The 22,312-nt window shown below is 56.3% G+C and overlaps 1 protein-coding gene across 1 annotated transcript; it reads right to left on the reverse strand.

Annotated features, from left to right (window-relative positions):
• Window positions 1–1,805: 1,805 nt before the first annotated feature.
• LOC149998467 (keratin, type I cytoskeletal 42) lies at window positions 1,806–8,987 on the reverse strand. Its single transcript, XM_090292752.1, has 8 exons — window positions 8,507–8,987; window positions 6,227–6,309; window positions 5,951–6,107; window positions 4,698–4,859; window positions 3,723–3,848; window positions 3,282–3,502; window positions 2,232–2,287; window positions 1,806–2,109 (listed from the first exon to the last, which is right to left on the reverse strand). The coding sequence occupies exons 1-8, from the start codon at window positions 8,951–8,953 to the stop codon at window positions 2,018–2,020; spliced, it is 1,344 nt and encodes a 447-aa protein (XP_090148878.1). The 5' UTR covers window positions 8,954–8,987; the 3' UTR covers window positions 1,806–2,017.
• Between the last annotated feature and the right edge of the window lie 13,325 nt (window positions 8,988–22,312).

Genomic DNA, 22,312 nt, shown 5'->3' on the forward strand with positions numbered 1-22,312 from the left:
AACAGGCTGGCTGCTCTGTTTCCATTCCCCTGGGCTTTCATCACCCCTGGAGGTCTGCCAGCTCCCAGGTGGCTGTGGGCCCCCCTCCCCTCCCACCAGCGGGGATTTGCCTCATTTCTCCGAACCCCCATGCTGAGCGGCTGCATGTGCGTGTGCGTGTCTCCGGTCAAAGCCTGTCACCTGTGATTCAGGCAGGCCCTCCAGCTATGCTTTCCCATGACCTAATACGGAGAAGAGGAGAGGCAGGACGTCACCGCCGTCACTGGGTCCTCCCATGTAGCTGCCACCCCAGCCCTGTCAGCCTGGCCCCTGGGTCTTGTAGGGAAACGGTTGGGGAGCCCGGCAGTCCCCAGCCTGAGGTTACTCTCCTCTGACACACACCATGCCACACAGGCCTGGCCCTGGGCTGGGTACTGGGGAGACAGCGAGGACTGAGCCCTCATCCCAACCGGGAAACGACCTAAGCCACCAGGCTCACCACGCAACACAGTGACGCCATCAGGTACCAGGTGGCTGGCCCATTCTGTAAATAAGGAAACTGGGGCTTGAGGGGGACCGTGTCCCACTGCCCCACACACCTGCAGAACTGAGCTGGCAGGGCTTCATCCCTCATGCCACCACACCAGACCCTGCCCTGCCCCCCCCCGCCCCCCCGCCGGGCCTCCGGACACACTGGCCATCTCTGCGCGGCCCTGATGCCAGAGAAGCTCTGCAGGGGCTACGATCCCATCTGGCCAGTTTTCTGACCTGCCCCATCCCTGGGGCTCCCTCTAACCTTTCCCCACCTCCCTCTAACAAGTGGGGTCCCGGGTTTGGGTGAGCAAAGAGGAGCTCAGCTACAGGATGGGGAAATGATAGGTAGGAGAGAAGCATCATGGTAAAGGGGAACTGGGAGAACTGAAAGCCATGCCCCTTCCATGTTCCCTAGCACTCCTGTCCCCAAGAGGCCTCAGGGTAAAGTGAGGGTCATACACTTCAGGTCCCAGCCTAAGGACACTGTCCAAGAAGAGGGTCTTCCTGAGACCCTCCCAGCCATTTTCACCCCACCACACACACAGCCTTCCCCAGAGGCTCCCCCAGAGATGGACTCAGAGACACCTTACAGCTCTACCCTGCCCTGCCCACCACCCCCTGCCCAGCCTGGGTCCCAGGGTCCCTCCCAGCAGGCTCGCTGGGAGGAATGTGGTCGTGTCTCAGACTGCCAATGGCTTCCACTTCCCAGACAGGCCCAGACAGCCGCCGCCAGCAGCTGAGAGAGACTCCCCAATAGCCTGGCAGCTGCCAAGCCACCAAAGCAAACAGGACGCCCCCCACGCTGACGTGCACAGCGGCCACCCCGCCCCACACACCCCCGAGCTGGGCAGAGCCGGTCTGGTTTCCTGGGCTGGCTGTGCTGCTGCCACTTCCTCTCACCCATCCATGTCCCGGGCCACTCCTTAAGAAAGCCCCCTGCTCAGCCTCTCTCCCTAGACCTCCCAGGGGTGAAGGCGTGAATTTTCTATAATAGACATAGTTCCCTGGGAAATCTAAGGGCCCTCCTAGGGACCAGCCAAAGGCAATGGAGCCCAAAGGGCTGATTCTTAGAAACTTTCCTAGCTTGTTGGGCTGTCTCGCCCTGCCCTGCCCGCCCCCAGTCCTTCTGCCTCCTTCCCTCTCATCCTCCCAGGAGCGCCGGGCCTGACTGGGGTGGGTGGAACAGGTTGGCAGGTGACAAGTGCTACTTGAACATTTAACAAACTCTCCCCCTCCCCATCCCTCAGCCAACACTGCCCCGAGCCAATGACCACACCAGATCACACAAGGCATTGAATTTCAGGCAAAGCTTTAATAGTGGTCACTGGGGCAAACTCAGGTGGCCCCCTCTGTGAGGGGCTGCGGGAAGCAGCTACAGAAAGGCAGCAGCTCATGGGCAGTGGCCCAGGCGGGCACTCGGGGCTTGGCAGTAGCGCGCTAGGAGCTGGAGGCGATGGCCGCCCCTCGACCTTCAAGGCTGGGCTGTTGCAACTGGAAAGGGGCCTCAGTGGGTAGAGCGATGGACCTGCTCCCGGGAGGAGACAACCTTGCCGTCCTGGACTTCCTCCACGATGGTGCGCACCTGACGGCTGGTCACTGTGGGGGCAGATGGCAGAGTCGGGGGCGCCGAGCACCTCAGGCCAGAACCCCTCTCCCCCATCCCGCACACAGAAGGGTCCTCAGACACTCCCACGCCCTCTTGGCAGAATGGGGCAGACTCTTACCTTCCCGGGTGGGCTGTGAGGCCAAGGATTCAGAGTACTGGCTGGTCAGGCTGCAGGAAGGGAGAAGGGGTCCTGTCAACTCAGGGGTGCTGCCTGGAGCCCAGGCCCCTGAGAGAAGTAGGTGGGGAGGACGGGGAGGTCCCAGCAAATCAGATAAATCACCACTGGGAGTGCATGGAGAACAATGGCAACCACAAGGGTCAAAGGGCACAGGCCCAGGGGGCAGGAGTCAGGAAAGAGGACACCCCAACAGGAGGTCCAGAGACACTTTGCAGCTAACCAGGGATTTATAAGGAGAAGTGGAGCAAGTAGTTCTTCCATATCTAGAAGGACCTAACAAATAGACTCAAAGCAAGAGAGACTGTGGTTAGACTATAGATAGGCTTCACCAGCTTGAGGGAACCAAAAAGCTGGAATGCATCACTAAGCCTGTAGACTCAGTCTCCAGGATATTTTCAGCCCTTTCATAGTAGGGCCTTGATCCACCTCCTAACTCCAAACCAGGCTGCCACCCTGCTCCTCATCCCATCCCCAGTAATGGTGTCACCAACCACAAGTCATCAGAACCAGAAAGCCAGGTTCATCACTACCCAGGCCTTCATGTGCTCACTCAACACTTACTGAGTCCCGCTATGAGCCCCGCTCACCCCCGCATTCAGGCCTTTTCCTGCCGCTGCCTGCACCTCACAGCAGGCCTGCCCAAGTCTCTGCTCAGCTTCCTGACAGGTGCCCGGGCCCAGGCTGGCCTCGCCGATACATTTCTCCCTCTGTGGCCAGAGTCGTGTTCTGAGACATCTTGATGTCTATCCTGTGCACACCACCCCCGCAGCTCCCCGAGGCCTACACCATCTAGTATGCATGCTATAATGTGGCCTTCAGCGCCCCTCATGGCCTGACCCCAGCTTGTGATCTCAGTTTGGCCCCCCCGCAAGCCTCCACACCTCCTGCTGGCCTTTGCTGGTGCTGTGGCTGCAGCTCTAATGTCCCTCCATGAGTGAAGCAGCCCCAGCCCTCTTGAGCAGATGCCCAGGTGCCCCCACTCACTGGGCGTCCTCGCCCTCCAACAGGCGGCGGTAGGTGGCGATCTCCTGCTCCAGCCGCGTCTTCACATCCAGCAGCACCTGGTACTCATAGTTCTGACGCTCCATGTCGCAGCGGAGCTCAGCCAGCTGCTGCTCCATGCTGCCGATGAGCCCCTGCAGCTGGGCCAGCTGGGCCCCGTAGCGCGCCTCAGTCTCCGCCAGGCTGCCTTCCAGCGATGCTTTCTGTGGGCCAGGGTGTAGGTGGATGAGTGAGACCAGGATGGGACTCTTTCCCACCCAGAGAGAAGCCCCACTGTGTTGGGTTGTGGGTGCAGCCAGCGTGGTGGGGCAGGAGCTAGGGATGAGAGGGGTCCATGTCACTGGGTCTTCGAGTGGGGGTCTGTGAGGCTGGGCCCGCTCTGGGCTGACAGGGACAAGGCAGGGAGAAGACGGAAGCCCCTACCATGCTGAGCTGGGACTGCAACTCGATCTCCAGGTTCTGCACAGAGCGGCGGAGCTCAGTGATCTCCGTCCTGCCACTATGTAGGGCCTCAGTGTTGGTGGCCACCTCGCGGTTCAGCTCCTCCGTCTGGAAGTAGGATGGGCCGCAGGGGCTTGAGGAAGCTTGTGGAGGTGGGGCAGAGGACAGGGGCCACCAGAGCCCCGACCTCCCAGACTTGCTCCCCTAGCACACCGCTGGCCTCTGTAAGGCCCCAAACACACCTGCATACAGACGCCCTCTGCGCCCACAGGGAACTCAGTGGAATCACCCTGCTTTGTGGTCATTTGCAAGCACTGCTCAAAGACAGGCCCTGGGTTTTATTCTTTTTGTGCCTGTTACTGTCCAAGGGAGCTGTAGCTGCTCAGCGTGTGTTTTCTGGGGGAATGAGTTATGCATTCAAACACACATGTATCCACAAAGGCCTGTGAAGGAAAAGCCCTTGCTGGGGCTGAGGAGATGCGGATCTGTTCCCCAGGCCACAGCCGAGAATCCCGTGAGCCTGAGGCCTCTCTGAGCCTCACAATCCACATCTAAATATGAGGGTTGGCCCTGGCTGATGTGGCTCAGTGGATAGAGTGCCGGCCTGTGAACCCAAAGGTCACTGGTTTGATTCCCGGTCAGGGCACATGCCTGGGCTGCAGATGCGGGCCAGGGTCCCAGTTGTGGGTATGTGAGAGGCAACTGACCAATGTATCTCTCACACATCAATGTTCTCTCCCACTCTTTCTCCCTCCCTTCTTCCCCTCTCTCTAAAAATAAATAAATAAAATCTTTTAAAAAAATAAAAAATAAATAAACATGAGGGTTGGTCCAACTTGTTTCCAAAGGCCCTTCCAGACGGGACCGTCTGTGGAGCTTCACGCTTTCCAGCCCGTCCCCAACACACAGCACATGCAAGCACACGTTGCGCACACCTGCTCACTCCCGGCCACCCACCTTGCTGAAGAACCAGTCCTCGGCATCTTTGCGGTTCTTCTCCGCTATCTTCTCATACTGGTCTCGCATCTCGTTCAGGATGCGGCTCAGGTCCACGCCAGGGGCAGCGTCCATCTCCACATTGACGTCCCCACCCACCTGGCCTTGAAGGGCATTCATTTCCTGGGCAGAGAGGAGAGCAGGAGCTCACCCATGGCCATCCTGGGGAGAGACCCTGAGGCCTGCCTTCTCTATCTCGGGGTGACAGGTGCAAATGACAGACAGACAGACACAGACAAACCAACAGCTCCTCACCCTGAAGGTGGAAGCCAATATCATGTCTCAAATGTGCCGGCTATGGATATAAAACATCTTCCCCAACACACACTCAGTGTCTACCCCAAATGTGTGCTGGGGTGAGAGACATGGCAACTCTCTGTCATGGCAGCGAGGAGCCAGGACAACCTCACTCACCACCCTTGTCACCCGCTGCCAACCACGCAGCACAGCAGGGGGAAGCAGCCCCAAGTCGATAAGGTGGACCAGACCCCTTTAGGAAATGCGGGCCCTATAACCAGCCTCAAAGCCAAGTGGAGACGCTTTCTGGGCTCCTGCTACTCAAGGATTGGGCTCTCCTAGCTCAGGCCAGCCCAGAGGTCAGCAGAGAAGGAAGCCACAGGCTAATTAGTCCCTCTGCAGGGTCTTGGGTTGAGCCTTGGGGCCCCTGGGATCCAGAGTTCTCTGAAAAAGCAGTGGGAGAGATGGCAGAATGGTGGAGTTGGACCTGGATGTGGACGTGGGTCAGACAGCGGGGAGGGAAGCTGTGCAGCCTTGGATAAATCCCTTAACCCCTCTGGGCCTCAGTTTCCTCACTGGCAAAGAGAAGAACGGGCACCCTTCTCCCAGCGCTGGTGTCAGTATCAGCTGAAATAATTGCTGTGAATCACTTGTAATGTGCTGGACAGATGTTTGTTGTTATGACTATCATCATTATAATTAATTGTGATCATTAGCGTGCACGTTCTTAGACTCATTTGCTCATTAGGGAGTTAATTGCCACCACACAGGGGGCCATGCCTTAAGGGACATGGGAAGTATCTTTTCGGAGAGGGCCCTACAGACCTCACCCAGGGCCCTCTAAGGGTCACCTGGTCAGACCAGGAACCCACCGTGGATGGGCACTGGATGCAGAGCAGCCCAGGAAAATTCAGAGGCCCCAGCCTTGCCTGTTCCCAGGCAGGTTTCTCCAGCATTCGTCCCCAACTTGGCCTCACCTCCTCGTGGTTCTTCCTCAGGTAGACCAGCTCCTCCTTCAGGTTCTCGATCTGCATCTCCAGGTCAGCTCTGGCCAGTGTCAGTTCGTCCAGCACCCTGCGCAGGCCGTTGGTGTCGGCCTCCACGCTCATGCGCAGGTTCAGCTCCGTCTCATACCTGGCCGGGGTGGAGGCATGAGCCATGGAGGACCACAAGGCCACCCCTGGTACACACAGAGGGCTGTGTGATGTGTGGAGCTGGACCCACCAGCAGCAGCCCTGGAGGCCCAGACTCACTTGGTGCGGAAGTCATCAGCTGCCAGGCGGGCATTGTCAATCTGCAGCACCAGGCCAGCATTGTCGATAGTAGCAGCCAGGATCTGGGGGAGGTGAGGGGCTCCATGAGTAGGCACCCTCAGCAGCCCCGGGAAGGCCCTGAAACACCCCTCTCGCAGCACTTTGGAAAGTGCCAGAGTGAAGAAAGGTCTGTGTGGGGTGATCTCCCCCTCCTAGGGCCCTCCTGGGGGCTCACAGAGTGGTAGGGGCACAATGCCAGGAGAGAGACCCATATATACCCTCAGCAACCATGGGGTTGCTGCCCAAGCCACCTGGACCTCAGTCCCTCTTTCCTATCTAACTTTACCTCTAGATTCAGTTGCTACCTCCTCCAGGAAGCTCTCCTCAATTCCCCATCTGGATCTCTCCTTCTGGACACACCTCCTCCCTTGCCCATCTCTTCCATGGCACTTCTCTCAAGTGTGATTTTTCCATGACTCCAATGAACTCTTAGTTCTAGGGAACAAGGCCATGTCTGTCTCATCCCCTTCAAAGTCCTCAGGCCTGGCCCCAGTACCTGGCCCAGATAGGGCCCCCAGGAAGCACTAATTTAATTAAGTGATTAATTAGTTAATTAATGAGGTTACGAGTGGCCCCTCCACAAACCTAGGGCAAAGTTTTCTTTTCCCACAGGGTCATCAGGAGGTTTAAATGAGAACATGGAAGACTCTGGAAGGAGCAGAGGGTTAGTTGTCATTGTTACTGTGAGAAATGCCCAAGAGAAGCTCCAATTCAGGGCTGTGGGGTTGGAGGGGAGAGCGAGGCCCAGAGGGAGCAGAGTAGCAGGGTATAATTCGGAAATTTTTCAGGCTGAGTGCTGAAACGTAGGGGGAAGCCTGGCAGGCAAAAGCAGCCCCAACAGGCTTATGCTGGGTCTGGGAAGTGACCTGCTCAGGCCCTGTTTCCAGGACCAGCTTGTGACACCTCAGGCCTCAGTGGGTCTGTCCCACTCACCCCCTTGCTCAGGGTGTTGATTGGGCCCAGAGAGAGGCAGTTGCAAACACCCTTGAGGGGTGCAGTGACTCAGAAAGGCGGAGGCCTCGTGTGAGGTGCACTGGGGGTTGGTGCTGAGGAGCTGGCTGACCCCAAATGGGATCAGGAGCACACTGACTCACTGGGGCTCCCCCAGATTCCCCGCAGCTCCAACAAAGCCCAGTATCTCATCTGGCACTCCCAGTAGCTCTGCTTCCAGGGGGCAATTGCAGCAATTCTCTGCCTGGCCTAGGTCCCAGGAAGGAATGGGCAGAACCCCTGGAAAAGCAGCACCCCACCTGGTTCTCCACCAGGAAACTGAGCAGGTCTGACCATCAAGGTCCAGCAGGTCCCACCTCTGCTTCCCCCACGCCTGGCTCTTTGCTTCTCTTTGACCTCTCAGCTGCCGCTAGGGGTTGCAACACTGTAGGACTCTCCAGGGGAGGGTTAGTGCAGAAAACCAAAGGGCCACATTCACAGAATGCCAAGGCCATGTTCTTAGAGGTCATGAGTGCAGGAGAAAAAGAGAGAGTTGTCTTCTTCATCAGACTAAGAGAAATTCCTTCCCTTGGGAGCTTTCAGTCTGAGTGGAAAGACACAGTTCCTTTCTTTAGGAACCCTCCCGCAATCTGCAAAGAGAGACACAGCCTCAGCCTTCAGGGACCCCCAGAGTGACGATCATGAAGAGAGTGAGGAGGACCCACAGCAAAAGCAGTCATGAGAACATGCCGAACAGTGAAATCAGCACAATGAATAGAGTATAGATTGAACCTCAAAGTGCTGAAGGAACCTCAAGATCTGGGGATAAGAGGCAAGTGCCATCTATCCAGGAGGACTGCCTGGAGGAGGTGAGATAGGCACGTAGGCAGACCCAGAGGGGAATGGAATGTGAGAAGGAGATGTCCAGCCTCATCTCCCAGCAGTCAACATCAAACTTCCTCATCTCTGTGCCTTTGCCCATGCTCTTCTCTACACCTGGAATACCATCTGCTGCCTTCAGTGTTCCGAAGCCTGCCCTGCTTACTCCTCCATCACCCACCCCAAATACACTCTTCCCAGAAAGGGAGAACTCCAAACAACCTCCCTGCATGGGATGTCGTCCAGGCCTGAGACCAGTAACTGGCACAGGCCTAGGTTCCAGATCAAGTAAGTGAACAATAGAGGCCTAAGATAGAAATGTTCACAAAGGTCCAAAGTTGGGATGGAATAAGCCAGAAGCAGGTACTAAGGACAGAGGGCAGAAGGCAGGGAGGTGGCTGGTCCACACACCTTATTCTTCAGCTCCTCGATGGTCTTGAAGTAATGGCTGTAGTCCCGGGCAGGCTCAGGACCCTGCTTCTTGTACCAGTCCCGGATCTTCAGCTCCAGGTCAGCATTGGCCTCCTCCAGGGCACGCACCTTCTCCAGGTAGGAGGCCAGGCGATCGTTGAGGTTCTGCATGGTCTCCTTCTCACCGCCCCCCAGCAGGGCATCAGACGCACTAACGCTGGGGCTGAAGCCCCCACCCAGGTTGCAGGTATAGCCCCCGCCATAGCCACCCCCCAAGCCTGATGAGAAGCGGGATGAGGTGACTGACATGTTGCCATAACTTCCGGCTCCCAGGAGGCTAGGGGCTCGGCCGGCACCCCCAACCCGGACCGAGGACACCCGAGAGAAGCCCATGGTGGGCACAGAGCTGGAGGCTGAGAACTGGCGGATGCTGGTGGTGGCGGCCATGCTGTCTGCGGGTCAGGACCAGTGTCTGATCTGGACGGAGTCCCTGGGCAGGCCTTTATAACCAGGTTATAGGGGCTGGGCACCTGGCCCTTGAAGTCAGAGCCAAAACCCCAGCCATGCAATTTGCTTCTGCATCAGCCTCCCAGGGCCTGGGGCTCAGAATGGACATGCTGAGTGCATCCCCCAGGCCCCCTCAACCTGCCAGAGTCTGGCCTGGGCAGGTGGCCTCTTAGAAGCCCATTGTTTAGAAACAAAGGTGGTGTTGGAGCCGCAGCCCCAGGGTAGGGTGATCCTCCATCCTCAGCAGCAATTAGGCCTCTGAGCTCATTCTTGAAGGAGTTGGAGAACCCACCCAGCCCTAAAAAGGCCTAGAACAAGGCTCCACAGGCCTGAAGCCTGGAGGTGGCTCTGGCCCCTGACCCAGCACTCTTGGTCCTCAGGGAAAGGGTGGAGAGACTCAGAGTGATGCCTTCACCCAGGTCCAATATGGCCCTGAGGAGCCCCTCAGGCTGAGAAGGAGAACATGTCTGACCTGGGGAGCCCCCACATCTCTTGGGGTCATCCCAAGTCTGTGGCCCTGGCCTGGGGAGCACCCTTTCTAAGGGGGCTAGACATACTGCTGACCTGAAGGAGATGTGGATCTAAGTCTTAGTAGGAAGTCAATTCATGAGCCTCAGTTTCCTCCTTTGTAAAATGAGGGTAGTTTCTGTCTCTGGCGGTCTCTGAAGGAATCTGGAGAGCTAGTGACATCCATCAAGCTGGGACTGAGAGGGAGGACAAAGCCAGAGGGTTAGGGTGGCCACTCCTGCTCATCCCCCAGTCCCTGCAGAAAGCCATTCCCACGGGCCCCCCTCCAGGAGGCATGCGGGGAGGAGCAGGATCTGTGGGGCAGGGGGCACCTCGGTCAGCACTGCGCCTGCGCCCTTCGAGGTAGCAGCATGATCCCACATCCTGGCGGCTGGCACCCGCCACCACCACCGACAGGGAGATTAGCAGCCTAATCTCTTCGGCGCTAATGATTTAGCTGCTGCCAGGACACTGGCGTCTGCATGGGGAGCTTCCGGGGGTGACCAGGGCCCATGGGAAGGGTGGGGAGGCCGAGCCTGGCTCCACAGGAAGCTTGCGGGTGGCCTGGGCAGGCTGCCACACACAGGGACAGGGAGGGAGTCGGGTTTTCCATGCAGCGGAGCTCCCATGATGAGACTAAACAACTGGAAAGACTTCCTGCTTAGAAAGTGGGTGGCCGCTCATGCAAAGGTGTTCCCAGGCTTGAAGCACAAACTATCTGGGAGAGAAGGAACAAACCCCAATCTTATCCTGCTCGCGCCCTGCCTAACAAGTCTGGGGGTTCCAAGGATTGCTCGGGGGTGGAGGGAAGGGTCTCAAAATCAAGGTCAGAGCACCAGGGATGTTCCATGAGGTTAGACATCAGGAAGGACTTCCTGGCACTCCAGGACTGTCTTGGGGGAGGAAAGGGAACCAAGAGAACCTGAGGTCACTGTGTGGGCCAGAGGCAGGCCCTGCACCAGCTGGTCACCCTCACATGCAATGAAATGCAATAAAGAAAGACCCTCCCCATCCCCTGCTAGAGCCACACTCCCCAGAGCCCCTGTCCCCCAGGAGCTGACTGGCTTCCTCCGTCTGCCCCCCAGGCAGGAATTGCCCACCTTCCAGCACTGAATCTGGAGCAGATGGGGGGTGGGGGCTGGCCATGGGGCCCCACCCACCCTTCAGAGCCCACCTCCAAAACCCCCAGATCTTAGCCTTGAGGCCCAGTATGAAAGAGCAGAGAATCTGTCAACCTTCCTTCCTCCCATTTAAATCACCAAGGCATTCTCCACACCCCCACCAGGCCTCCAGGTGGGGCCCGGCTCACCCTCTCTGCTGTTTCCTCAGCCTCTTCTGAGGCCCCAGGGCTACCCCGCCCAGGTCCACCCACTAATGATTTGTGTCTGGCTCACAAGGGGACCCGCTCCCTCTGCCTCCCCAGGGCTGTGGGAGATGTGGAACATTCCTGGGACTCCTGGGAGCCCCCTTCCCTGGTAGGAGAATCAGAGGCAAGGGTCCCCCAGGGGTCCCGTTGCCAGGTGCTCCCTCCCCAGGGACAAGCAGACTCAGCCACCTCCCTCTCTGACTAGTTTCCAGTTAGGTGAGTCTGGGGCGAACCCAAGACATAGGACCCAGACACCCGCAGACACCTCACCTCTCCAGGCAGAGCCCCATCGGTGCCTGAGGCCCCTCCCCTCAAAAGCCTGGGGGCCAGCATGTTCCTGATGGAACCCAGGGTGGGAGGAGAGGGCAAAGCAGAAAGGGAGGGCCAGAACCATGGACATGGGCGGGCAGGAAGTCTGGGAAGTGGAACCTGGGCCTGACTGAGGCACCTGTGGGAACTCTCTCTGCTTCCCGGCAGCTGATGGGACTGCCTTCTTCCTGCTGCCCTTTCTCTCCCCTTCTCTCCCTTCCACGTTCCCTTCCCTTCCCCTCCCTTGGCTTGAGGGAGATATGGGGGAGGTGAGAGGACAGCAGCTCAGGCAGGTCCCCCTTTCAGGCCTGGGGGAGCTCCAGGCCCCCTCCTCCTTCCAGACCCCTCCTCCCGGTGCCCTTGGGCCCCGCCTCACCTCCCCATCTATTCTGCGCCCTCTGTGCCCTTTTAGGCCTGTTGCTCACTCTTCATTCACTCTCATTGGCACCTGCTCTTCAGTGATCTCGAGCAATTCCCTCCAGGGGCAGGGGTGGCCCAGGCTACCCGAGAGAAAAATTTGGTCTCTCCTCCCAGATCGAGCAGCTATGTCTAACCCCCAGTCTGGGAACTGGCTTGGTGTGGGGGTTGCGTCTTCGTGTGGGAACCCCCAGGGACATTCTAAGCATGGGCTTTCTCCTTCTTCCTTCATGTGACACAGCTGGCAAGAAGGGGGTTCTCTTGGCTCTTTGTCTTGGTGCTGACTGCCCAGCCCGCCACCCTATTACCCTCATGCCTGACCACCTGACCAACAAGGCGGGAGAAGGGCAGGGCTGTGCTGGAGGACGAGCTGGGGAGGGGGGACCAGAGAAGTGAGGATTAGGGGGAGGACCAGGGCAGGGAGGACTGTGGGACGGAGCATGAGGGGCAGACAAGAGGAGGCAGGGGGCCTTCACACCCGAGGTCTCGTCTCAGAAGGCCCACGCCGGGAAGGGAGGCTGTCCATCCTTTCCAAGGGCAACACAGGAGGACAGGGCAGCAGCACACCTGTGCGAGGCCTGGGCTCCTCCCATCAGTCCTGCCTCCTCCCTGAAACTACCCCAAGCCACCGCCCTCGCTCCCTCTGCTAAACTTCACAGCCCCCTAGTCCCTGCTGCCTCTGCCTCAGGACCCGGCCCCGGGGGCTTATATTTCACATTTCACCTGTGAAACACTTTCTCCGGCAAGGATTTATTGGGGAGGAACCACAGCTCCTAACTTTTACAAGCGTCAAGGTCAGACCTATGTTGCTGGGATGACATATACACTCCCGAGCCCATTCTAGCACTAGTACGTGCTAGCCACTCTCACTTGTGTTAGAATTACTGGAGGTGGATCTGCGCCCCATCCCCTTGTAGAATTATAATCCTTTACTTTATCTCTGATTCACTGGAAGGTCTAACTCAGTGCACTGTACACAGTAGGCGCCCAATTGATGCTTGCTGGTTGGAGGCAGGTGGTGAGAGCCCAACGCTGGATTTCATTCAGCGCCCATTCATTGTGTTCATTGTGCGGCAATCACTGGGCCGGGCGCTGAGAATTCAGCACTGAGTCAGCCAAGCCCTGCCCACAGTGACCGGAGGCAGGCGAGTGAGAGGCAGACACACAAACAGCCATCACAGCAGTGTTATTTGAGCGGTGATAAAGGTATGTGTACACAAGCTCCTGGGAGGAGCGAGGGAGCAACTCATTCAGTTCAGACTACTGAAGACAGTTTCACAGGGAGGGGCACCAAAGCTGGGTTTTGAAGCCAGAGCAAGGCTTTGCCAGGCAGAGAAGAGCAAATGAGAAGTCATCCCAGCGAGGGGGCACACCTGGTGTTTGGATCAGTACTTGTGGGTGGATCAGTACTTCCAGGGGATGTAGTGGGGATGCTAAGGAAAACAGACCTCGTGAGGAAAAGACTGTTTGGCTGCTATTAGTGGAGCACCTACTCTGTGCCGGGCACTGTCCTAGGCTCTGGACATAAGGTGATGAACATAACAAACATCTTTGCTCTTATGAGCAGACGTTCTAGCAGGAGAGATGGGTGAAAATCAAACCAGGGAATGATACCTTCTCCAGGGAAACATAAAGGGGAATCTGAGTGCTCGGGGGTGGGGGGTGGAGGCAGGAAAGGAAGGCCTTTCCTAGGTAACATTTAACTGGGCAGCTGGCCCTGGCCAGAGTGACCCAGTTGGTTGGGCATCATAACACAAAGCAAAACGTCACCGGTTCAATTCCTGGTCAGGGCACATGCCTGGGTTGTGGTTTCAGTCCCCAGTCAGGGCACCACAAAAGGTAACTGATCAATGTTTCTCTCTCCCATCAGAGTTTCTCTCCCTCTCTGTCTCCCTCCCTCCCCCTCACTCTAAAAATAAATTAATAAAATCTTTTTTAAAAGAGCACAATTGAATTAAGGAAGGTGCCAGCACAGGGAAGGGCATTCAAGGCCAAGGTAAGTGCAAAGGCCTTGAGGTTGGACCAAGGTGTTCCTTTTCTGACAACAGGAAGAAAGACCAGTGTGGCTGAGATGGGATGAGCAAGATCAGAAAGGGGCAGGGCCGACCCCATAGAGCAGTGACTCTTATCCCTGATGTAACAGAGCTGGGGCCAGGTGATGCTAATGAGAGCCAGGGCAAGGTACATCCTGGTCTGCTTGTTTTACTGGACATTTCCCAGAGCCCTTAACAAGCTAATTTGCATTGTAATCCTCTAAGGAGGGGATAAAGTGCTATGCGCTTCCCAAACTTATTCACCCATTAAACCACTTCAAGGAGGAACGGCTAGAGCTAGGGTTCCTTAGAACCCACTTTGGCAATCTCTGGACCAATTCACAGGGCATTTAAGTGGGAGAAATAGCTAGTATGAAGGTTGGAAGGGGAGGCTGCCATGAAAGTCATACTCAAGAGTTTGGCTTGATTCTGTAGCTGTAAAGAGTCACCCAAGCATTGCTGTGCTCTGTTTTGTTTTACTTTACATGTGTCTCTTTATAAAGATTTTCATTATACAAAAGGGATATTATTGACCTCATCAATGCTTCTGTTTCCCAACTAATGACATCTCTTGGCGAGCCATCTCATTTTTTTTCAGTCCATCATGACCAGCAGCTATAATTTTTTTCCTCCTGTTCCTACCAACAACCTGTCTGGTCCCCAGCTTCCTTTGCTGTTAGAAACAATGGCAGAATGATCCTCTATTAACATACAGCATGGTAACCTTTTGCATACAGCTCCATAGGGGAAATTTTAGCAGTGGGATTACTGGGTTAAAGGGTAAATCCATTTTTACTTTGCTAACTATTTCCAGATTTTCTTCCAGAGTAAAATGAAATAATATCTGGAGTTTGCTTTAGAATACTCTAACTTCCTTCACAAAAGACGGTAGGGAGAGAGAAGAAGAAACAAGAATGGCAGCGTGGGACATTTATTGAAACTGGGTGCCAGGAAGTTCATTTTGCTATTCTCTCTACTTTGGTGTATATTTGAAATTTTCCACAGTGAAAAAAAAAGTCTTGAAAGGTTCTACAAATGTTTACTCCCACTAACCATGAATGGGAATAACTTGCCCACACACATCCACCAGCATTGGGTCTCATCAAGGTTTGAAGGTTTGTCTATCATTGTTTTCCAATTTTTGTCTTTTTGATCACTGAAAAAGACCTCTGTTGTTTCTGTTTCCATTCTTTAATTATGGGTGAGGTTAAAACCAGCTGCTTATCTATTTTTAATTTTTTTTTTTAATCCTCACTCAGGGACATTTTTTTCCATTGCTTTTAGAGAGAGAGGAAGCGGAAAAGAGAAAAAAAAAAAAATAACCGGCCACCTTCTTGTAAAGTCCCCAACCAGAATCAAACCTGCCAGCAGGTTATGCACCCTGACCAGGAATCAAACCCACAACCTTTCTGTCTGTGGGGTGGTACTCCAATCAACTGAGCTACACCAGCCAGAGCTCTTCATTTGTTTTTTCTGTGGGGTCTTTTCCTTCCTGACTTGTGTGAGTTTTGGTAACCATAGAAATGAGGCCTTTGGTGCATGGCTTGCAAATGCATTTTTCCCAGTGGCCATTGGTCTTCCATTGTTTATAGTGTCTTTTTCTAAACAGACAATTTCATTTAAGCCATAGTTGTTAACTTTTTATTTTATGCATGTAGGCATCAGATAGTTTCAGAAGGGCTCACTTTGGTGATGAGGTGAAAGCTGGATGGGGGCCCAGGACTAAAGTGGTGGCCTGGGAGAGAGACCAGGGCACAGGTGAGGGTGAGAGCGAGACACTGTGGCCAACAGGGAGATGGGGCTGAGCGGGGGAGGCACCCGGATGACTCTGCGTTTTCAGTGTTGAGCAGGTGGGTGGGTAATGACGCGCTGACTGAGACTGGAAGCCGGAGGGAAAAGCAAAATTCCAAAGAAGGAAACAATTCACTTCTCTCAAAGCACTTAGCGTCCTGTGTGGTCACACCTATTGTCACCTTCTCTAGACATGGGCAGGGACCTTGCCCCCTTCTTCTCCGTGTCCCCAAAGATTGAGATGGCAAATGGTGCCCAATAACTACAGAAAAGAATGAAAAATGAATGGCTTGAGTTTGAAGTGCCTCTGCCCAGGTGGAAATGTCAGGAGGTAGAAGGAGGCATTCACAGCTGAAGGGATTTTTTCCTGCATAATTCCACACCCCATCTGCCAAGGAGCTGATGGGGTTGGCCACACCTTGTCTGAGCTGGACCTGGCTGTGTCTACCAGCCGGCCTCACGGAAGCCTGTAATGCTTTGGGGCAGAAGACAAGGGCTGTGTCAGGTCCTGAGAACTCCAGGACCCACTGGCTCCTGGGAGGGAGCAGGCTAAGAGAACCTGCTAGATCCCAGGCCCAGGAAGCCCTCCACCTAGAGGCGAGTGTGGGAAGCGGACAGGCAGTGAGGTCACAAGGAAAATGGCAGAGGAAGAGCCCTAGGGATAGAATGCTGGGGAACTTTCTAGAAAGGCCAGCTGGCCCTGACAGACCCTAGGGGCCCAAAGCAGCACCTTCTGGGCAGGTCAGGTAGCTGATGAGTCACATTTCTGGGGGTGGTTTTGAGGTCACCACCTGGAGATGGTGGGTGGAAACATTGACCGGACAGCGCTTGATCAGGGAGAAGGAGAAGGGGAGAAATAGGACACTCTGGGGCTCCCACTTCACGGATCGTCTCTTTTCACCCCTCTGCTCAGTAGCAAGCCAGAACCCTTCCAACCCTGGGCTTTCCAAGAAGGATGCAATAAAATCCCAGCTCTCCGGGGTGGTAGCGGGAGCCTCAAATCTGTGCCAGGAGCGCCCTCTGCTGGCCACCGTTGGTCGTGCGCCTCTGCTCTGCCGTCCCTAGAGGTACTGCTGGGAGCTGGGGACAAAGGGACTCGAGACATCCTCCACCTGAGCTTCTCACGGGCCCCTTCTCCTGAAGCCTGGCTTCTCACCATCTTCAGCTCCTCTTCCTTTAGTCCCATGACCCCCATGGCTCCAGGGACCCAGCCTGAGCCATTGTGTCCATTTCCCTGCCTCCAGGCCCGCGGACACAAAATTCCTTTCTGAAGCTGGCCTGTGCATTCCGTTATGCCTCGCCCCCTCCACCCCCTGTCATCCGCCATTCTCCTTCTCAAAAAATTCCTGCCTTGTCTGGCACAAAGCCTTCCTCCCCACCCCCCACCTTAGGTCATTCTGTGAAACCACTCATACCCAAGTCAACTGTCTTAACCAGCTCTTCCCAGCCCTCAGTGTGGGTGTCGCCAAGGCAGGGCCCTCTCCACTCCGTGGGGACCAGCCCCTTCCTGTTGCCACCTCCCTAGGGACAGGCTCACTTTTCTTGGGTGCCCCACAGAGTGTGGCACCCATTCTGTTCACAGTAGATGGAAAGCATCTATGTGCAAACCATTGTGAGTGCCCAGCGTGCGCATCAGTGTCCAAGCATGCCCTGTGCGTCTTGCGCAGTGAGTGTGTCCACCTCTGCAGGGTCTCTGTAGGATCCCCTGGGTGGGGCTTCTCGCCCAGAGCAGAGCAGGAAAAAGCTGGCGTCCCGCACCCCCAGAGGGCAGCACTGAGCCGCCCTGACCCTGCCAGGGACCTGACCTGAAGAAGGGTCCCGTGTCCCACCAGATGCTGGCACCCACAAGGGGTGGCGAGAAGAACTTAGATCTCCAAAAGAAAGCAAGGAAATAACAACTCAAAATCCAGACTAGCGCTAACACTGCAGAGGGAGGGGTGGTGTGGGGAGGGACCCTCCTCAGATTTTTTAAAATTAGGTGGTAAATTTGTGGGTGTTTATTGTATCTTAATTCTTCAATCCTACACATATGTTATAGATAGTATTTTGAATCTATTCAGTATTGATTTTTTGTGGCTGTTTAATAAAGAACTACCTCTAGGACAGAAAAGACCACTCAGCCCTCTGAGTAAACTCACCTGGGGCCCACTGAGCCTTCCTGCTACCAGGTCTCCCCAGAACCTCTGGGGTTTGACCATGACCTTGGGGAAGGGGAAAGCCAAGCTGCTCCTACTGCCCTGGGTTCCCCACAACACCCCTCCCGAATAAGCCACACATTTACACACGGCTCACACACACATTCACTCACAAATTCACACTAACAGATTCACAGTTACACACTCACATTCAGACTCTTGCACACTCAGCCACATACACACTCCACGATTCCCACATGCACGCTCACAAGTGTCCCGGTTACACTGATATCAATCAGAGTCACTGGTCAGAATCACAGATGTACACACTCACACTCATAGATTCATACACACTTATAAAGACATTCACAGACTCTCACAATCAGCTCACATACACCTTCACAGAGACTCACACCCACTCACAGACTTACACAACCTCACACTCACAAACCCATACACACACATTCACACTCACACATTCATGCAGACTTGCCCAGCCTCACACATGAATACACACTCACAGACGCACAACTCACACTTTCACACAGTCATAGACACACCTGTGCACACTTACACACTTGGGCACATTCATACTCAGCCTCTCACTACTCATACTTTACACGTTCACTCAGGAGCCATGGCCACTCACGCACCAGCCCATTAACCTTGAGCACCCTGGTGGGGAGAAGGAGCTTCTACCATCCTGGATCCCAAGAGAAATTTCTGGGATCTTCTCAGGAGACCCCAGTCCCAAGGTAGAGGGGCATTTCTGCTCAGACTAGAGGAAATAGAAGCAGGCCCTTTGAAAGTCTGTAGGCCTCAGAGGAATTCCCCAAATTTCCTGAGCTCATTCATTAGTTTCTTCTCTCACTTCCTGACCTACATGAGGGAGGGCCTGGAGACATGACAGGGGACACTCCTCAGATCTTGATCTTGGGGAGCTCTGTCTCCAAGGCAGACACCTGGCCCTCAAAAGCTGACTGACCAGGGAGGGCTTCATGGATGCTGAGCATGCAGGGCTGTGGAAGCTTCTAAGAGGGGCCCCTGGTAGCCCAAGAATCAGGACAGCTAGGGAAGGGGCCTGAGCAGGGACCTGTACACATAGGAGTCAGAGGTGTACACTGGCCTAGGTAAAGGCCTGGCGCCTCGGGGAAGAGGGAGACACCCCGGACAGGGGAGCTGGCTGGGGAGGGAGAGGTGAGATGGGAGCGGGGCCCAGAGAGGCCAGCAGGGCCGGCCTGTGGAAGGCCCTATGTGTCCATGCTGAGGACATTGGCCTTTCTCTTGAAGGTCACAGGGCACCCTGATCAACTGTGCAGAACAAAGAAGGATAAAGCCTTTCTGCGGAGCCTGACAGCATGTGTCCAGAAGCTCCAGGCCTGGCAGGTCCCCTCAGCCCCCATACCAGGAGAGAGCTGGCCCAGAAACCTCATCCACTGGTCCAGGTGCAGTCGTGTGCTTCCCTAGCTCATCAGAGGAGTCCCCATGAGTGACAGGGTCTGTCCATGCAGAGGGTGAGAAACAAACACACAGCACCAAGAACCTTGGAATCTCCAGTTTCTTCCAAACAGCCTTCCCCAGGTGAGCCCCTGGCTACAGCCCAGCAAGGGGTAAGGGGGCTTAGGGGTGCCCTACAGGAGGGAGAGGGGCTGGGAGGCTGGCAGAGCAGAGCTGGGGACAGCTGGGGAGGACACTGGGTTCTGGGTCCCCAGCTAGGGCCCATTCCTGCTGAGGGAGGGTGGGGCGGCTCCTGCCCACACATTCCAGCTGCTGCCACGCCCTTCCAGCCTGTTCTCACCTGTTCCCACGATCTCCCAGGCTGCCCGGGACCCAGCTCTCAGTGCCAACTCCCAGAATCACTCACGGCTCAGAAGCCAGCTACAAGGACCCTGGTCTGAATGTCCAGACCACGTCCCCTGGAACAACTGCCTCCCCACAGCACACACACACATGCATGCACACACACACACACACATACCACACAGGACAACTGGGCTCTAGGGGACGGAGGCACTTTCCTCCACTGCACACAGCACCACCCCAGGACAAACGGCTGCCTTCTTGTCACAGGGCCCTGGACAAGGGGGGAGAATAGAAACCACAGTCCCTAGAGGGTCAATGGGAACATGGTCACCCCAGAACAACAACCCTAGGGTTCAGCCAATAAAAGGTTGGGAAGGGAGTACTGAGTGGTCCCTGCCCCCGCCTGATGTATCCCAGGCAGGTCCTGCCCACCGTTGCTCAGTGGTGGGCTGGCTAGGGCCTGGGCCATGCCTGCCCTGCTCCCCTCTCTGCTGACCAAGATGCAGGGAGCTCAGCCTGCTGCCCCTCACAGGTACAGGGGCCCCATCAGACTCTCCACCCACGGCCCTGGTGTCACTGGTCCTGACTTTCATGCAGGACAGAATTCCCACGCCCACCTGGAGCCCAGGGCCAGGGCCTGTTTGTTCCCACCAAGGCCTGGGAAGTGATTTCTGTGGCCCAAGCTGCCCTGGGCCCGCCCAGCCTGCTGCAGGGGCGTGATGGAGGGGACCAGCCCGGGCCCCACAGGCTGAGCCACAACTGCTGAGGCCACAGAACAGGGCGACGGGAGGCAAGGGCAGTGATGGCAACGCTAGCTCCACCAGCAGCGCTCAGAGGAAAAGGGTGAACAGTGAACAAGGTCCCCAAGTTCCAGACTCGAAGCCTGACTGGTAGAGGCTGATAGGGAAGCTGCAGGGCTGGGGGAAGCAGTGGGGTCCCAGCAAAGCCCACCTCAGGTCCCAAAGCAATTCCTCAACCTCAAGCCCACATTTCAACCACCAAGAGCCAGGGGCCTTGGCAGGTGGGAGGTTTCTGTCCTCCTTTTACAGGAGAGGAAACTGAGGACCAGAGAGAGGAAGCAGACTGTGAGCAGGACAGTACAAGTGGTAGGGACTGACTTTGACCGACCCACACATAGATCCCTCCCAGCCCTTGATGTCAGTGCAGAGAATCCAGCAGTGGAATGTGGAGGAAGCAGGGCCGGGGGGGGGGGGGGGGGTGCGCGGCAGGCTGTTAGCAACAGTCCTCAGAGCAGGTGCCCCCATGAGCATGGGGCCCCACTCAAAGCCTCTGTCCCAGGACCCCCCTGGGAATCCAGAACTCCAAGCTGGTGAAGACAAAGGCCTCCCTGAGAGACTGGGGGCAACAAAGAATGTACTCCCGCTGCTTCCTGGCCTCCCCAGCTCTCAGACCACCCTTCACTCTTCCACCAGCCAGCCTTGCTGAGTCATGAGCAAGACCAGGGCCCAGACCACGGCCTGTCTTAAGCATCAGCCTCCAGCTCTCCAAGTGCAGAGACAAAGGAGTGCATGAGTAGGGGGTGAGCGGGGGTGCCCCAACTGCCCAGGCCATTGTGGGGACTGGGGCTCCAGCCAGCTGCCCCCCAGCCTGCACCTCACCCAACGAGGACTTGCAAGGCAAGCAGTTCCCACACCCCATTCCTGGCAGCTGCCAGACACGTTCCTTACAAGGCCATGGCGCTGAGCTGGCTCAGGGTTGGCGGGGGCCCGGGCGGGGTGCAACACACCTGGCTTAGCCGAGCCCGGGCGCACCCTGCTTGTGGGGAATGTGGACGCCGCCCAGGCTGGCCCTGGGAAAGCGGCCACCCCCGGGGCTCCCGCCCAGCCCTGACTCAGCCTGGGTGGGCCGAGAAGCTGCAGCCTCAGCAGGAGTGAGTCTCTCCCACCCCACCCGCCCCACCAGGGACTGAAGCAGGGGACAGGGCCCAACAGAGGAGCCAAGAACGAGGACAGTAACCACTGAGCCTCCGGACTTGGGGGAGCAGCAGGGATGCTGTCGAACTTGGCTCTCTCCTGCCCTGCCCGGGGTCTGCTCCTGGCCAGTTCCCCCAAATGTCAGAAGAACTGGGTGGCCTAAACACAGTGATATACTCCATAGGGCCTGAGCCCTTCAGCACAGGTCTCATCATTTCTCTGAGCCTCAGTTTCCCCATCTGTAAAAGGGGCCAGTGACAGTCCCATCCCGAAGTGCAGGGCTGAGGTGGTGGGGAGTTACTGCTTAACCTGAAAGCACTTCACAAGCTGTGACAAACTGATCATAGCCTGGACCAGGCCTGGTAACTTGGGAGAGGGTCCGCCAGCTCTGGGAAGGTGCCCCGCTCAGGGAGGGGAGGCAGAAAGACCCCGTGGTCCCACCTCTCCCAGAGCCACAGAAGCTTTGCCAAGCATCAGAGGCTGGGCTAGCCCCATGCTCCCGACAGAGCTGAGGGCTCCCATCAGCCCTCTGTTTCTGTCACCCAGTATCGGTGTCCCAAATTCCCAGGACAGGTGCCATGTCTCCCCCCTCAGACTAGGAGCTCCCCGAAGGCTGGGGCCATGATTCTCCCTCAGACAAAGGGCTGTCCAGAGACTGAGCCCCACCTGCTGTTCCCCATTTCCCATACTCCTGAGCCCTGGGCCACAGAAATCAAAGGCCAGTGAAGACCAGAAAAACTGTCCTTCCCCTCCCCAGTGCAACCTCGTTTCCCAGGCCCTGACATCTCACTGCTCAACCACCCAGCCAGCCCCCAAACATGATGCTGGAGCTGACCCATGGTGCCCTGCCACCCTGACCCTGGGAGCTGCGGAACCTCCCACAACCCCTGCTGGGAAGGACAGAAGTGTCTTCAGCCAGGACAGAAGTGTCCCCTGGTGCCCACCCTCCCGTGAACCCTTCCCAGAGCCCTGCTTCTGTCCTGTGACTCAGGCCCAGCCCCTGA

Source organism: Furipterus horrens, unplaced genomic scaffold, assembly GCF_987537825.1.
Source record: "Furipterus horrens unplaced genomic scaffold, mFurHor1.1.pri manual_scaffold_11, whole genome shotgun sequence".
NCBI lineage: Eukaryota > Metazoa > Chordata > Mammalia > Chiroptera > Furipteridae > Furipterus > Furipterus horrens.